The sequence below is a fragment of the Dipteris shenzhenensis genome, chromosome 8, assembly GCF_047967505.1.
Source record: "Dipteris shenzhenensis isolate YYH24624 ecotype China chromosome 8, Dip_SZ_1.0, whole genome shotgun sequence".
Classification (NCBI taxonomy): domain Eukaryota; kingdom Viridiplantae; phylum Streptophyta; class Polypodiopsida; order Gleicheniales; family Dipteridaceae; genus Dipteris; species Dipteris shenzhenensis.
In genome coordinates this window covers 11,232,679-11,249,562 of record NC_141603.1, presented here as the reverse complement: position 1 = coordinate 11,249,562, position 16,884 = coordinate 11,232,679, and the positions used below count along the sequence as shown (strand labels likewise).

At 41.5% G+C, this 16,884-nt stretch overlaps 1 protein-coding gene across 1 annotated transcript; it reads left to right on the top strand.

The window, feature by feature from the left end:
* The first annotated feature begins 1,510 nt into the window (after nt 1–1,510).
* Nucleotides 1,511–5,500, top strand: LOC147899100 (65-kDa microtubule-associated protein 1-like). The gene is made up of 12 exons (XM_087378240.1): nt 1,511–1,959; nt 2,046–2,197; nt 2,281–2,478; nt 2,656–2,913; nt 3,030–3,245; nt 3,340–3,495; nt 3,573–3,732; nt 3,834–3,985; nt 4,212–4,299; nt 4,412–4,485; nt 4,664–4,738; nt 4,836–5,500. The coding sequence occupies exons 2-12, from the start codon at nt 2,135–2,137 to the stop codon at nt 5,169–5,171; spliced, it is 1,776 nt and encodes a 591-aa protein (XP_087234366.1). The 5' UTR covers nt 1,511–1,959; nt 2,046–2,134; the 3' UTR covers nt 5,172–5,500.
* The last annotated feature ends 11,384 nt before the right edge of the window (nt 5,501–16,884 follow it).

Sequence of the window (16,884 nt, the reverse complement as noted above, 5' to 3'; positions counted from 1 at the left end):
GTCAATCTGAATTTAGCATTAGGATTGCATCTTTTTAAAAAAAAGTAAAATAAATAAACCTCACCCCACTCCACTTGTCACCTGGTCCTATCGAGGGACACAATACCCTGACTAGTGGGCACAAGGTCCACATCTGGGGTCAAACTTACTAAGGGTGGGTTCACACCATGCGCCTGGACATGGAGGAAGAAGGTGGAGAGGAGGATGGTTGCCGAGAGAGGTGGTTCTGGTCATGATATAATTAAAGGCTGCCACACGAAAGATGATTGGCCAAGAATCTTGTAGGTCCCTGTGGTAGAAGTTCAACCCCCAACCAGTGCCCTTTTCTTTTCTTTGGCCAAAAAGTTGGGTGGCCTACTACAGTTGAACACCATTTCTTTTCCTCCACGTTCGGGCTATTGGTCCAAGTAGGACTAGGAACTTGTCCTCCACTTTTGTCCATGTTCGGACGCATGGTGTGAACCTTGCCTTACGCACACCCCCGCGCCATCCCGTTTTGACCACCTGGCTAGGACACCAAGATGCCCTTGATAGTAATGGCTCTAAATAAAGTTTCTTTAAGAGCACTTGGTAGGGTTGCTCCATGAAAAGTTTTGAATGGACACCGCTTGAATTATGAAAGATATGGGTAACAAGAGTCACGTGTGGAGGTACGGGATATGATGGGAACGGGGATCATTATGAAAGGGGATTAAAGTCTAATTCACTAATTAGTGCCCTTAGAATCTTCTTCTTTTTTGAAATTAAAAAAAATGCGTGGTACGAAGCGGGAATAATTTATATTTTGAATTAGGGGTGACGGGGCCCGGTGTGCCAGCGTGGCGGGCCCCGAAGTGACGTGGAAGGCAAGGGCAACGTGGCAGGCGGTGTCAGAGGGGTGCCAGCGTGGAGGGACCGGACGACGGGGCGGCGACGTGGAAGACAGGTCATCATCGTCTTCTTTGTTTGGGTTTGAACTTTAAACTTTGAAAAGATGCAGACCTCGAGAAGAGCGCACTTCGGCGTTGGTTGCATCGCCTCGGGAGGACGGGAGCAGCAGCACAGCAGACGCCGGAACGGAAGGCAAGGCAAGAGAGAGAAGGAGATTATAATTAGAGCGAAAGAGATCCGGAGAGCTCCTCACTTTGCGAAGGCAATTTTGCGAGCGCCTTAAAACCGGGCGAGAGCGAGCGAGATCCACAGCGAGAGATAAAGTCCCATTGTTTGGTTACAGCACAGCAGCTCAAGCGAGAGGTCAATCAAGTTGAGTGATTATAATCAGAGCGAAAGGGCTCCTTCGTCAATGTCCTCAGTTTGCGAGGCGATTTTGCGACTGGCGTAAAACCAGCCGGCTCAAAAGATGCGAGGAAATTAAACTGGGCGCGAGCGAGCGAGACACAGAGACAGAGAGAGAGAGAGAGAGAGAGAGAGAGAGAGTGTCCAATTGTCTCGTAACTCGTTACGTTGAGAGGTGCATTGCGAGTTGCGACGAGCAGGCAAAGAGAGCTGAGAGGGGGGGGGCGCGGGGGGTTGAATAACGGCGCGCATTGCAACTGGGGGAAGCGGTGAACTGATGAGACGGGGAAGCCTCGCGTCAAGTGACAGAGAGAAAGAGAGCCTCGAGGAGTAGAGGGGGAGAGAGATTTGAGAGGGAGAGGACGTCGGGGGGGAGGGAAGAAGGCTGGCGGTGAAGAGGGTATATAATTTTCTTGGATCAGGGGAACAAACAAAGCACACGAGAGGAACAGCTGTGAGAGAGTGTGTGTGTCTGTGTACAACAAGAAAGAACTGCGCAGGGTTTCAGTGAAGAAGACGAAGACTGAACTGCAGTAGACTTGCGATTTACCACTCAGAGAAAACCAGAAAGGAAGTCTCCCAACGCCAGAATTGTTGCGAGATCCACCATAGCTCGCCACCATAGCTCGCCAGACACACAGCCAGCTTCAGCCTCCTCCATCGCCTCTCTCCATGGAGACCTCGGTCTGCTTCCCCTCCCCCCCTTCTCCTTTCTTTGCTCAATTCTTCCTCCCAATCTTCTCTTCTCACCCCCTCCCATCGCCTTGCAGGATACCTTGGACGCTTTGAACCCTCAGTGATCCCTTCAGCTTCTTGCCGCTCCCGCTCGTCTTCCCATCTCCCGCTCTCATCATCCTTCATGGCGCCATTGCCCGAATTTCCGCTCGATACAACCTGTGGCTCTCTGCTCCGCGAGTTGCAGGTCCGCATTCGCTCAGCTCCGTCGTCTCGCCTTTTCTTAAGAAGCTTTCCTGTCCAACTGAATGTGCTCTCGGTTTGCTGCAGCACATTTGGGATGAAGTCGGCGAGAGTGATAGTGAGAGAGATAAGATGCTACTGCAGCTTGAGCAAGAATGTCTGGAGGTGTACAGGCGCAAGGTTGAGCAAGCTAGTCACGCCAGGGCGCGCCTTCACCAAGCCCTTGTGGACGCTGAAGCTGAGATTTCCGCGCTGATTTCAGCTTTAGCAGAACGCCCTCGAAAGGTACGTTGCCAAACTCGCGCAACTTCGCTGTGCTATTACTCGGCCTTGCTTTGCCAGAAACTCTCTCAAGAAGCTGTTTCATTCTGTCAATTGGGAATTCCTGCTCCCTTCTTGAAGTGCATTTCCGAACGGCAAGGAAGCGCGTCCTTGAATTTCATGGGGCTTGTCTTTGAGCAGGGTGACAAACGAGGCGGGACTCTGAAGGCACAACTGGTCGCTGTACAACCCCAATTGGAAGAGCTGCGGAAGAAGAAGGATGAACGACTGAAACAATTCGCGGAAGTCAAGTCCCAGATCCAAGACGTGCTAGTGGAAATCTCAGGCTCTACGCAATTAAGTGATGCTGCGGTCTTTGCAACCGCAAGCGAGCAAGACTTGTCCCTCGCGAGGCTTGAAGAGTATCATGCTCACCTGCAAGCACTTAAAAAAGAGAAGGTAAATCTCATAGTCTGACCGCGTACATGCGGCAACTTCACTAGCTTTCAGATTGTACTAACATCTTGCCCGAAGATGATGGATTACACATGACGAGGTGCAAAACTGAATTGCAGGTAGAGCGACTACAGAAATTGGCAAACTACATTGGCCTGATACACGATCTGTGCGCTGTTCTGGGTATGGATTCGGTAAAGTTTGTCGCGGAGGTGCACCCGAGCTTGGTGAAAGCTTCGGATGGCCATTCGAAAAGTATTAGCGACGCTACTTTGGATGGATTGAAACAGACCGTGCAATCTCTCGAGCACCAGAGAAAGAAGCGCCTTCAGACGGTGAGCGACAAATTTTATGCAAGCTTTTCAGTCAGTCCAAAGCTTGAGAGAAGTGGCGACTCTTTGCTAATGTAGGAGAGTTCATTTTTGACAGCTCCAAGATTTGGCTGCTGCCCTGATAGAGCTGTGGAATTTGATGGACACTCCGCCAGAAGAGCAACATCAGTTTCAGCACATAACGTGTTTTGTAGGAACACCAGAGGATGAAATTTCTGCCCCGGGGCTTCTTTCCATTGAGAACCTGCAGCAGGTACTTTTACCCTCCTCCTTTCAACTTCCGTCTCATTTTCCTATCAAACTTCCCTATTACCGCTCTCTCTAATGCAGGCAGAAGCTGAAGTGGAACGATTGGATCAGCTCAAAGCCAGTAAAATGAAAGAGCTTGTACTGAAGAAGCAAGCAGAATTAAATGAAATTTGTAGGGAGGCACACATGGACCCTTCCCCAGATGAAAATCTAGACAAGATTATGACTATCATCGATTCTGGTCAGTGCCTTGTTCCTCAAACACGAGAATGCATCCTTGTAATGCCCCGATTGATACGCATATTTGCTAATGAGGTCTTCTGTGTACTTAAAAAATTGAAGGGTTATTTGATGCATCGGAGCTTTTGGCAAGTATGGATCAGCAGATCGCTGATGCCAAAGAGGAGGCACTGAGCAGAAAAGAGATCATGGAAAAAATGGAGAAGTGGATTTCAACCTGTGAGGAAGAAAGCTGGCTGGAGGATTATAACAGGGTACATCGAGCTGCTACTTTTGTCCCGTATGTTGCCATGTAATGCGTTGGAATGAGTGAAATCACGTATCTGAAAGGTTGGAAGGGGTGGGATATTGTCTGAAATCGGACAAATTATGCTTTTAGTTGTCCCCTTAATATGAGGCAGTCTAGCAAATCAGTGGCTGTCCATACTCCAAGTGGGAATTATTCAGTGTTAAATCTGGAAGCCAGGCTTTATTTTGCAGGATGAAAACAGATATAATGCCAGTAGGGGTGCACACATCAACTTAAAGCGTGCTGAAAGAGCTCGGGCAACCATTCAGAAGCTGCCAGGTAACTTCCAACTCAGGTTGCATTGTTTACATTTGATCCTTTCAAAGTGAAGCTATGTTGCATCTTTGACAGGGAATCATATTCATTGAAGCATGTTCTCGTATTGCTGCAGCTCTTATTGAATCTCTGATGGCAAAAACTAAGGCTTGGGAAGATGAGCATGGAATGCCCTTCCTTTATGATGGGGTGAGAAAAAATTTGCATGACCTCATTGTGCATTGAATATGAGCGTTTTTATAGCTAATTCATGTTGTGGGACACAATCCAGATGCGCTTGGTTGATGTCTAGATGAGCATAACTACCTCATTGTGCATTGAATATGAATGTTTTTATAGCTAATTCATGTTCTGGGACACAATGCAGATGCGCTTGGTTGATGTTCTAGATGAGCATAACTTACTTAGGAAGGAGAAAGAGCAGGAGCGAAGAAGGATGAGGGTATATTTTCAGGCGGACCAGTTTTCACAATTATTAGATACGACATCTCACAGTTCCAGTCCCATGCATATTGATCTTCATCATGTCTTGTTTGCAGGATCAAAAAAGGTTACAGGAACAGCTGATGACGGAACAAGAAACCCTGTTTGGGTCAAGGCCAAGTCCTCATAAGCCTGTGAGTGCCAAAAAGGGTCTGAGCCTTCGAGCCAATGGCAATGCTCCTGCTGGCACACCTAATAGGCGTCTCTCTCTTGGTGGAACAATGCTGCAAAATGGTGTCACTCCTGTACGGTTAGGAAGAGATGGGAAAAAGGATAAGACCAGACCAATTGCTCCCGTAAACTATGTTGCCCTTTCAAAAGAGGATTCAGCATCTTTATCCTCAGTTGCGGGTTCAGAACCGACATCTCCCATGACAGCCATACAGCTATGAGGTATATGCAGGATAGAGGATGGTAGGCTTTTATGTGATTAGGTCAGTTCATTGGCTCAGGTATTACTTCTGTGCTGAACAAGGGCAAGACCTTGTCCATAGGGCCTCTAGTAGATGGTCACAGGCAAGCTTCTCTTGATCCTCTTAACTGATGAACATAAATCATGCACTTCGATAAGAGGAATGAGATTGCTATCCATGGTCCTCGATCTTACTTGCCAAGGGCTCACATGGTGTAGATACTTGCTTCAACCTTTGGTGCAGCCTCATAGCTCAGTATGGAAAGATCTCACTACCTTTCCTGTACAACAATTCAGTTGTTTTGACTCGATTGCTGGTTTTGTTTCAATACATCTGAGCCTTGAAAATATTGCATGTTTGAGACTTAATCTTGAATGCACAATTTTATATTGATCATAGCCATAAAGTCCGTTGAACTTTGACACATCAAAGGGCGAATACTGTTGCATAGCATTGAAGTTCTGGAGAAACTAGGCCAACTCGAGCAAGATGGTTTCTTTGACAGAAGAAGGCAGTTATGAAAACAGGACAGGAGTAATATAAAACAAAACAAAGCAACTAACTAACATAATGACAGGAACCTCATTGTAGTTGACGTAGTGGACATACTAACGTTGTACCTTGGTCAGGGTTGAATTATAGACCTCAAAGGGCTTCTAAAAATTTCAATAATTCATTAATGAGTTGAAGGGAAGTAGGTTCTAGATCCTATCATGAATCGTCCTCAAGGATTAATACGGCCTTGGTATATTCATTAGTAATTTAGGACCTTAGGGTCTTAATGTATAAAATGTTTTGCAGTCTGCCGTTTACGTTCCTAGACACCTTAGCGGTGGCATCTTGTGCACTTTAGACGCTCGATGCATAGTGACCTGGTTGGACGGCTTTTATTACAAAATATTCCCTCTAAGGTTAGTCTCTACACCAATGTCTACAAGCCTTTTATTTTTTGCTTTGAAATTTACATTAAATGTTGAATGGTAGGGGAAAGGGTACGCATTTCTTTCCCCAAAGGTTAAGGAAGTATCTAAGCCTTGATCTTCTATCCCACAAGTTTGGAATGGACAAATATAAATGACCCCTCTCCAATCCCATGCTACCTCTCTTTGATGCCCCCCTTATTAATGTCCCCTTAATTGGCACACCTCCTCTCCCTCCCTTACTCCTCCCCTTTGCTTTGATTATGCACTTGCTTTCTTCCTCCCCCCCCCTTCTATGCTTCTCCGCAACTAATAGTCCCTTAACTAATTCAATTTTGTATTTTTGTTTGATGTGGAGACATGGTCATTCAATGTGAGAAAGTAATAGTTCCTTGTATTTTTGTTTGATGTGGGAATATGATTATTCAAAGTCAAATTTAGTTGTCTTCGAGGAAAGTGAATTCTCTCTTGTGTGACAAAGCGTGCTTGATTCTAAGTTAATGCATGTCAAGTTACACAATTTTAAAGATCAATGAGCCATTGTGAGCCTACTTCCAATGAGTTCTTACTTTTCCATTTTGCGAGTTGTGCTTGTCAAATAAATGATTAATGATGATAAAATGCTTATGGCATAGAAAACAATACTTAATTTGGAAGAGAACAAATTAGACATTATGTTTATTTTCAAAGGAAAATAAAAAATCAATTAGTATTAGTCTCTCGGCCCTCTCGTGCATGAATTGATTAAGGTAAGTTAGCATATGCTTTCCTTGAAACATCAATTAACGTATGTTGTTCCAAAAATAAACAAGGTGGAGAATTCATCGAGGCCCTCCTTTGAGAAAAGGCTTTGTCTTTGTCAATGTGAGATCTACATGTTGAGGAGGCATGGAGCAAGGTCATTGGTTCTACTCATTAGGAAAAAGCCATGCGCACACCTATATAGTTGAGTGTATGGGGGAATGGGTGAGTTGGTGTTAAGTCTTTGGATAAAGGCATGTCGATCCACATCTCGAAGGAATAGTTGGTTGTTTTGTAGTAGGCAAAAGAAGTTGCACTCGACCAAGTAGTTGCCATGAAAATGGTATACAACGAGGAATACAAAGCAAATTAAGAATTAGTTGAGAATGGGACATGAACTTTGTTTTGATTTTGCCAAAGTGGGCATGTTTTTTAAAAAAAATTTAATGGTCCTTGTTTTGTTTTGATTTTGCCAAAAGTGGGCATGATTTTTTTAAATTTAATGGTCCATGCACCTCTGTTCTTCTTTTTCCCTAATTTTCTTCACGTTCAATTGCTTTTTCTCTTTTTATTTCCTTGGAATTTATATGTATTGGTTTCTTTGAGTACTTGGGTAATGTGGGTGGATGGTGGCTAGTATATGTTAGGAATTGCATATGTTTTTTGAGTTGCTTGAACAAGAGTCGAGGTATTTCAAATTTCAAGGTATACAATATTTGTTTTGTTTTTCAAAGGCAATGTTGTTATGTTTTAGGGTGGAAGTAGAGTGGGTATCAACCCATTGGAAAGACTTGGTTAGTGAGTTGTTAATTAGGCTCATAGGTTTGTAGTTCGTTTGTTTAGAAATTGAAAATGTGCTTGATCTTTGTTTGTGAGTTAATGCTTTTGTATTCCGATAGGTATGTGTTTCTAAACATGGAGGTTTTCTTTGTTTTTTGTATGAGATAAATTTATTTTTGATTTCGTCGAATTGGGTACATTTTTTTTTGTAATCAATGGTCCATGGTTCTCTGTTTTTTCTCTCTTTCATTCATGAACTTTGTTTTGATTTTGCCAAAGTGGGCATGTTTCTGTTAAAAATTTAATGGTCCTTGTTTTGTTTTGATTTTGCCAAAAGCATGCACCTCTGTTCTTCTTTTTCCCTAATTTTCTTCACGTTCAATTGCTTTTTCTCTTTTTATTTCCTTGGAATTTATATGTATCGATTCTTTGAGTACTTGGGTAATGTGGGTGGATGATGGCTAGTATATGTTAGGAATTGCATATGTTTTTTGAGTTGCCTGAACAAGAGTCGAGGTATTTCAAATTTCAAGGTATACAATTTTTGTTTTGTTTTTCAAAGGCAATGTTGTTATGTTTTAGGGTGGAAGTAAAGTGGGTATCAACCCATTGGAAAGACTTGGTTAGTGAGTTGTTAATTAGGTTCATAGGTTTGTAGTTCGTTTGTTTAGAAGTTGAAAATGTGCTTGATCTTTGTTTGTGAGTTAATGCTTCTGTATTCTGATAGGTATGTGTTTCTAAACATGGAGGTTTTCTTTGTTTTTTATATGAGATAAATTTATTTTTGATTTCGTCGAATTGGGTACGTTTTTTTTTGTAATGAATGGTCCATGGTTCTTTTATTTTTCTCTCTTTCATTCATGTACTTTTCTCCATTTTACTTCACGCTCACTTGTTTTTGTCTTTTATTTTCGTTCGACTTTATACGGTCCATTTGTCCCGAACAAATTATTGTAAATGGTTTATTGAGTTTGGTAAATGTGTGGAATCATAGAGGTATTTATTAGTCGTGAGTATTTGTTTGATGATTTTTTTGTAGTAACGTTGACTCGAGTATTGTACGTTTTGCATATGAGTGAATGTTTAAGTTCATGTGTTTTTAAGTAATGATGAATGTCTGGTGGAATGTGGACTTGTGGTATTCATTTATGTAGATATGTAGATCATAGAATGATCTACCCAATACGAATATGGGTTATTTATGGTAGGTATGCTTTGAGAAAAGGCTCTTGTATTTTGTGTTTGAGAGAAGGCTAAGTCTTTGCCAATGAGAGGTCTACATGTTGAGGAGGCATGAAGCAAGGTCATTGGTCGTACTCACTAGGAAAAAACCATGCTGACACACCTATATGGTTGAGTTTATGGGAAAATGGACGAGTTGTTGTCAAGTGTATGGATAAAGGCATGGCGATCGACATCTCGAAGGAACAATTGGTTGTGCTGCAGTAGGTAAAAGAAGTTGCACTTGACGAAGTTGGTTGTTTTGCAGTAGGCAAAAGAAGTTACACTCAATGAAGTAGTTGTCATGAAAATGGACTACAATGAGGAACACAAAACAAATTGAGAACTAGTTGAGAGGTTGACATAAATTTTGTTGTAACTTGTGATTTTGCCAAAGAGGGCATGCCTTTTTTTAAGTTAATGGTCCATTCATTTTTTTGTTTCATTCATGTGCTTTTGTATATTTTTCTTCACGTTCAATTGTTTTTCTCTTTTCGTTTCCCTTGAATTTATATGTCGTTTCTCTTGTACAAGTTGTTGGAAATAGTTCACTGAATTTGGTAAATGTGCGAAAGTTTTTAGATATTTGTTGGTAACGAGTAATTGGTTGATGTTTTTTTAAAAGTAATGGTGACTTGATGATTATACAATTTGCATATGAATGAATGTTTAAGTTCGTGTTTTTTTTCGGAATTATTTGTTGGGAATGATTTTTTAGCGTTATGATTTGTTTGTGTAGATGTACAATTCGCACTAAAAAGCGTTCATATGTCATTTTGAAAAAGCATGGGTTTTGTATTTTTTTATGTGTGCCGAAGTTGTATTTGTAGGTGTATGCGTTGTGGACTACAATTTGTATTCTGTACTTGTGCTATGCACATACGAACCATGTCACGAGCATGTCAATGTTGAAGTCTCCTATCAATATGACATTCTGTGTGGTAGAAGTTAGAGATAGTGTTTTATGGAGTAATTGAAATAATAATTTCGTCTGTTACACAAAACAAATTAAGAATTGGTTGAGAGTGTGATATAAAGTTTGTTTTGATTTCCTAAAGTGGGCATGGTTTTTTTATAAGTTAATGGTCCATGCAGCTGTGTTTATTTTTCCCTTTCATTCATGTACTTTCCTCTGTTTTTCTTCATGTTCAATTGTTTTCTCTTTTTGTTTCCTTCGAATTGATATATGTTGTTTCTCTTATGCAAGTGACTGGAAATAGTTCAGTGAATTTGATAAATGTGTGGAATTTTTAAGGTATTTATTGGTTGTGAGTACTTGGTTAATGATTTTATAATAGCAATGTTGACTCGAGGATTGTAAGATTTGCATATGAGCGAGTGTTTGAGTTTGCATGTTTCTCCGAGATTATTCGTTGGGAATAACTTTATAGCGGTATGATTGGTTTGTGTATATGTTCAGTTCCCACTATAAAGCATTCATGTTTCAGTTTATAAAAATGTGGGTTTTGTGTTGTTTTATAGGTGCTGAAGTTGTTGGAGGTGCAAATCTCTCATGGACAAAGGGGATAAGAAGAAGGAGAAAGGGTTGAATTATCCCACATACAAAGGTGTGTGGAAGATGAAGGGACATAAATAGTCCAAGTTGCCCCTCCTATCTTCAATTCCCCCAAGCTTGCCTTTTGTGGAGGTTGGAGGGCTGGCTAGGCAAGGGTGCCTTATGGCAGGGGTGGGGACCTGCCATACACACATGCCAGAGCCTCCGTAGTGGCCATGAAGGTTGTGCACTTCCGTGAGGTGCTAGTGGTCTTGGCGGGGGGCACGCTAGGCACATGCTCTTGGATTCTAACATGGTATCAGAGCCTGGGTCTGATCCCCGGCCACCTCTCTCCATGATCGATTGGAGGGGGGTGTTGGAGGTGCAAATCTCTCATGGACAAAGGGGATAAGAAGAAGGAGAAAGGGTTGAATTAAGGTGTGTGGAAGATGAAGGGACATAAATAGTCCAAGTTGCCCCTCCTATCTTCAATTCCCCAAGCTTGCCTTTTGTGGAGGTTGGAGGGCTGGCTAGGCAAGGGTGCCTTATGGCAGGGGTGGGGACCTACCATACACACATGCCAGAGCCTCCGTAGTGGCCATGAAGGTTGTGCACTTCCGTGAGGTGCTAGCGGTCTTGGCGGGGGGCACGCTAGGCACATGCTCTTGGATTCTAACAGAAGTTGTATTCGTAAGTGTATGAGTTGTGGACTACTTTTTTTGTTTTGTTTTTAATACCGAGTGCTCTAAAGTAGTGACAAATATATGATGGAATGTGGACTTATGTTATGCATGTATGTAGGTTATAGAATGATCTGTCCAATATGCATATGCAGATCCACAGTGGTTATTTATGTTAGGTATGTTACTCCAAATATGATTCAATTGTGTTCCCTATATAGTTGTGATGTGATAATATTGTAGTCTGTAGCCGAAAGTATTCATAATCTCTTATAACGTTTGTAACTCTTTTGTTTGTTGAAGCATGTCAATGTTGAAGTCTCCTATCAGAATCACATTATGTGTGGAAGAAGTTTGTGATAGTGTTTTGTGTAGTAATTGATAGAAAATTTTGGTCTATTTGGATGGTGGCCTCCGTATATGTTTAAAATTTCATATGTTCTGTGTTTTGCATTGAGACAAGTTGTTGTGATTTCAATTCCATGTAATGAACTTTTTTTTGCTTTTTCAATGAGAATATTCCTCTGTATTAGGGTGCAGCTGGAGCGATTGTTTACGTATTGGAAATTTGGCATGAGATATGGTTCACAATATTTAATTCTGGTCTCTTACAAACATATAATATTAGAGTTCATAAGTGTCTCTATGGCTTGTATGTCCTCTTTGTATTTTTGTAATGACCTATGTTCAAAGATTGTATTAATATAGTTGTGTCTGTGTTTTGTTGAATTTTATTATTTAGGGTTTCCCATCTTGATTGAGTTGTTAGTCATTCCATCTCTTCATGAACATCTCTATCCATAAGGAAATGTTGTTGTTGGAGTGGTTAAAGTAAGTAAAGGTGATGTCTAGTTAAAATAGGTTTGAAAGAGAAAAATAAACGATGGAAATAGACGATGGAGAAGGAGAAGAGGACGGAAATTTTTAAACTAGATTCCCCTGCCCACCACTTGTGAAGAGAGTGGGAGAGAAGGAAGGAGTCTCACTTGCAGCTTTCTCACATACACAATGGGGGAATATACACAAAGGTGGAGGCTGAAAACAATTTTCCTCTTCTTAGTTGTGAAACCCAAAATAACTCTCAGTACAAAAGAATAGGTGAACCCTACATGTGGGTCTCAAACCAAAATCAACTAACTAAGGTGGCATACTAACTGAGCAACTAACTAGAGTACACAAAGATAGCTGTCATCTAGCTATTATTCATGGGCGATGTACCAACCGCATCTGTAGCTAACAAGTCGGTGACATAAATGCACAACGGTCACCCTGGCATATCACAAGTAGAGCTCGATATCTCAACACTTCCCCTCGAGCTCAATCCCAATTCCTGCACACCAAGCAAGTCTCTGAACTTGCGCAGCTTAGGCTGCACCCAACGCCTTCGTGAATATGTCAGCTACCTAATCCTCTGTGCTGACATAAACTAGATTAATAAAACCTACTAGAACCTTCTCCAGCACATAGTGATAATGCACCTCAATGTGCTTTGTTCTAGCATGATAGACCGGATTATTTGCCAAGTGTATACTGCTCACGTTGTCACAATAAATGACAACTGGCCCATCTATAGACTGATGCATATCATAAAGTAGCTTATGCAACCAAGCTGCCTCACATGCAGCAATTGTTGCACCCCTGTACTCAGCCTCTATGATCGACAAGGCAACTGTAGGCTGTTTCTTGCTGCTCCAAGTGACTGCAGCACTCCCAAAAGAGAACACATATCCACAGGTAGATTGTCTATCAAAAATACTACCAGCCCAATCAGCATCAATGTATCCATGCAACTGTATCCTAACCCTAGTCTCATAAAATAGTCCATACTGCAATGTGGATCAATATGCGTCTAGCTACATCCAAATGCGGTTTCCTTGGAGCTTGCATAAACTGACTTACCAAACCAATAGCCTAGCTCAAATCTGGCCTCGTAATAGTCATATAAATCAAACTTCCTACTATGCGTCTGTACATAGTAGGGTCTTCCAAAAGCTCACCTGCATCTGCGCTCAGCTTCACATTATGCTCCAAAGGAACTGAAATAGGCTTACAGCATGTCATCCCATATTTGGATAGCATGTCCAATCCATGCTACCTCTGCAAGAGCCATATCCCACTTGTGGATCTAATTAGCTCAATGCCCAAGAAGTAACACAGCTCTCCCAAATCCTTCATCTCAAACTTCTGCTTCAATAGCATTTTCACATGAAGGATATCTTCATCACTATTACCTGTGATGATCAAATCATCAACATAAATGACAAGTAGCATAATGCCTTTCTCTATTTTTCTCACATAAAGTGAGAAATCTGCCTTGGAAATCTGAAAGCCAATAGTGACAAGATACAGTCCTATCTTGTCAGACCATGCTCTAGGTGCTTGCTTCAAGCCATACAAGGCTTTCTTCAACCTGCAAACAAACTCAGGATGTTCAAACAGCATGCACATAACCTAGTGGCTCCTCCATATAGACCTCTTCTTGCAAATCGCCATGCAAGAAAGCATTCTTTACATCCATCTGATGTAAAGACCATCCCTTTAATGCAGCCATAGCAATGATTGCTCTTACGGTTGCCATCCTTGCAACCGACTGAATGTTTCTTCATAATCAATGCCATATGTCTGTGCATACCCCTTGATAACTAATCTTGCCTTGTATCTGTTCACAGAACCATCTGCATTGTGCTTCACCTTATAAACCCACTTGCAGCCAATTGCATTCTTGTCTTTAGGCAAAGGCACCAATTCCCATGTAGCATTTGCTTCCAAGGCATCCATTTCTTCATCCATGGCTTTCTCCCATTTTTCTTCTCCCATGGCTTGCTCAAAAGAAGTGGGTTTTGGTTCATGTATCACTTTGACCATATAGGCATAGTGAATGGCTATAAATCCATCACATTTCAGCCTATCCCTAGGATACCTAGCTCTGGTAGACCTGCGCAAAATAGGCTCACTACCACGTGCTCTCAAAACATCCCTTGTCTTCCAACTCCAGGTGTAACAATAGAAAGAATACCCAACTCATCATCAAGGCTATGTTCTGAGCCACTGGATTCACCATCCACATAAGAGTGACCTGCATTCATGTCAACCATGGGCTGATGTACTTTCTCTTTTCCTTTTCGTGATACTTACATACCACTATTTGGATTGCTTTGAGGAGATCCTCCTGATCTCAATCTGCCTGTCCATGGCAAAGTATGTGAACCACTGCAGAGGACACTATATGATTGCTTTGAGGAGATCCTCCTGATCTCAATCTGCCTATCCATGGCAAAGTATGTGAACCACTGCTAGAGGACACTATAGGTCCACTAATATTTTGTGATTGCTGCTATGAATTCTGTGCAGCATTACCATTTTGTGCATCTACATCATCAATCACATTTACTGGTTTATACCAGCTGCTCATCTCATAAAAAACAACATCTCTCCTCACTATAAACTTACAAGTAGAAGGGTTATAGCATCTATACCCTTTTTGCTACAGAGAATAACCAATAAAGATGCACTTCTTAGCTTTTGGATCCAACTTGGATCTCAACTCATTTGGCACATGAACATAGGCAATGCAACCAAAAGCTTTCAAATGAGAAATATCTAGTTTTCTACCAGTATACCTCTCCTCTAGCGTCATGCCATGTATTGCTGCAGTGGGAGTCCTGTTCATTATGTAGACTGCTATAGCAACTGCTTCATCCCAATAATAATCTGGCAGCTCTTTTTCGTTAAGCATGGCACGAGATACCTCTCCAATATGCCTGGTTTTCCTTTCTGCAAGTCCATTTTGTTGTGGGGTATGACTGCATGAATATTGCTGCTTTATGCCATGCTCCTGCAGAAAACTTGCAACCCATTTGAGAGGTACTCTCCCCTTCCATCTGACCTTAGGCATTTTATTTGCAGGCCTGTTTCTTTTTCAACCATAGCTTTAAAAGCTTTGAAATGACCCAACACTTCACTTTTCGTTTTCATAAAATACACCCAAACTTTTCTGCTGTAGTCATCAATCAAAGTGACAAAATAATGACAACCTCCAATAGATGCAGCTTTAGTAGTCCACACATTAGAGTGGATTAATTCCAATGGCCTCTTACTCTCTTGAACATGTCTAGGAAATGGTTTTGTTGCCTGTTTTCCAAATTGACAGGCTTCACATACCTTATGCATTTCTGCAACCTTGAACTTAGGCTATCCTGCAACAATATTTTGGGCCTGCATTAATTTAAGTCATTGTACATTAACATGACCAATGTGTTTATGCCAGATATCAATATCTACAACTACACCGGTCCCATGTGCAAACATTGCTGCACTCAATTCAGGCATGTCTGCATCCAACGTAAACATCCTGCCCTTCTTCTTCCCTTTTGCTATCAAGCGACCTTTATTTTTCATATCCTCAACAAAGCATCCATGAGGATTAAATCTGACGTGCAAGCCCTGCTCAACCATTTGACCAATAGAAACCAGGTTCTTGGTGATATTGGGACATGAATTACATTAGAAAGGTATTTCTTTTTTCCATCTTGCATAGACAAAGGAATTTTACCAATCTGCACAATAGGATGTTTAGTGTCATCACCAGTCTCCACAAATCCTGGTCTTTCCATTTTCCTTGCATCTTGCATCCATTCTGCATGACCTGTCATGTGGTTTGATGCACTGGAGTCAACATACCACACATCATTGCTTTCTTCTGCACTTCTCACAGAATTGGTCATGTGCTACACCATAAACAAATGCTCATTTCTGTCATCACCCTGTCTACTAGAGGATGCATAATTGCCTTGCTGCAATTTTTCAGTCATGATGTCATTCTGCTTTTTATAGCAGTCTTAACCATATGACCCATTTTACCATAATAGTAGCATTCAACATTGCTTTTTCCATTTTGGCCTCTCTGCCATCCACCACGACCTCTTTGGCTCCCCCTGCCTCTAAAGTTACCATGTTATCCTCCATAGGACTAGTTTTCTTGAATTTGTTGCATATTCTGATTTCTGCCATGGCCTCCAAATCGGCCTGCTCTTCCTCTACCTCTACCTCTTCTAGCATTTGAGTAGAAGACAGTTTCTTTTTAAGTTCCTACTGAAGAAGATGCACCACCATTTCTCTGCTCTTCAAAAATTAGAAGAGCAATCAACTCCTCAAAATCAAGAAAATTCTCACAGATGGCAATGGATGTCTGGAATTGTGCATAATCCTTTCCTAGACCATCCAAGGTCACAGAAACTAAATCATCATCTTCCACTGGCGACCCAATAGAAGGAAGTGCATCTGCAATTTTCTTCACCTTCATGTGGTAGTCATTGATGCTCATATTTTCCCTCTGCATATTGTGCGACTTCTAATTGAGCTGCATTTTCTTGGCTTGCGTATTTGTGCTATAAATTTTTGTCAAAGTATCCCATGCCTCCTTCGGCATGCTTGCATCCTGAATATGCACAATCATAGAATTTGAAATACTGATAGACAGCCAGTACATAACTTTTCAGGCTCTCTCATGCCAGCGTTTAAATGCCTGCATCTCCTGTTGATTGGGAACATTGGGAATAACTAGTTCTTGTTTAGCTCTAGTAATGAACTCCCAATAGCCTTTTCCCTTAAGTAAATTCGTTATTCTAAACTTCCATGATTGGGAGTTGTTCTTGTCAAGCTTTTCAGTGACAATCTGTGAAAGAGCATCAGACACCATTACGAAACACTAGAAAATATTCTGTCACTACAAAAAAACACAACTTCTACCTCACAAGGGCAGATGTGCAAAACTGACGAGAGTGGTATTTGACGACACAATCACTTCCTAGTGATGATTATGCATCAACAGGCAATAAGAATGATCATTAGGAAAA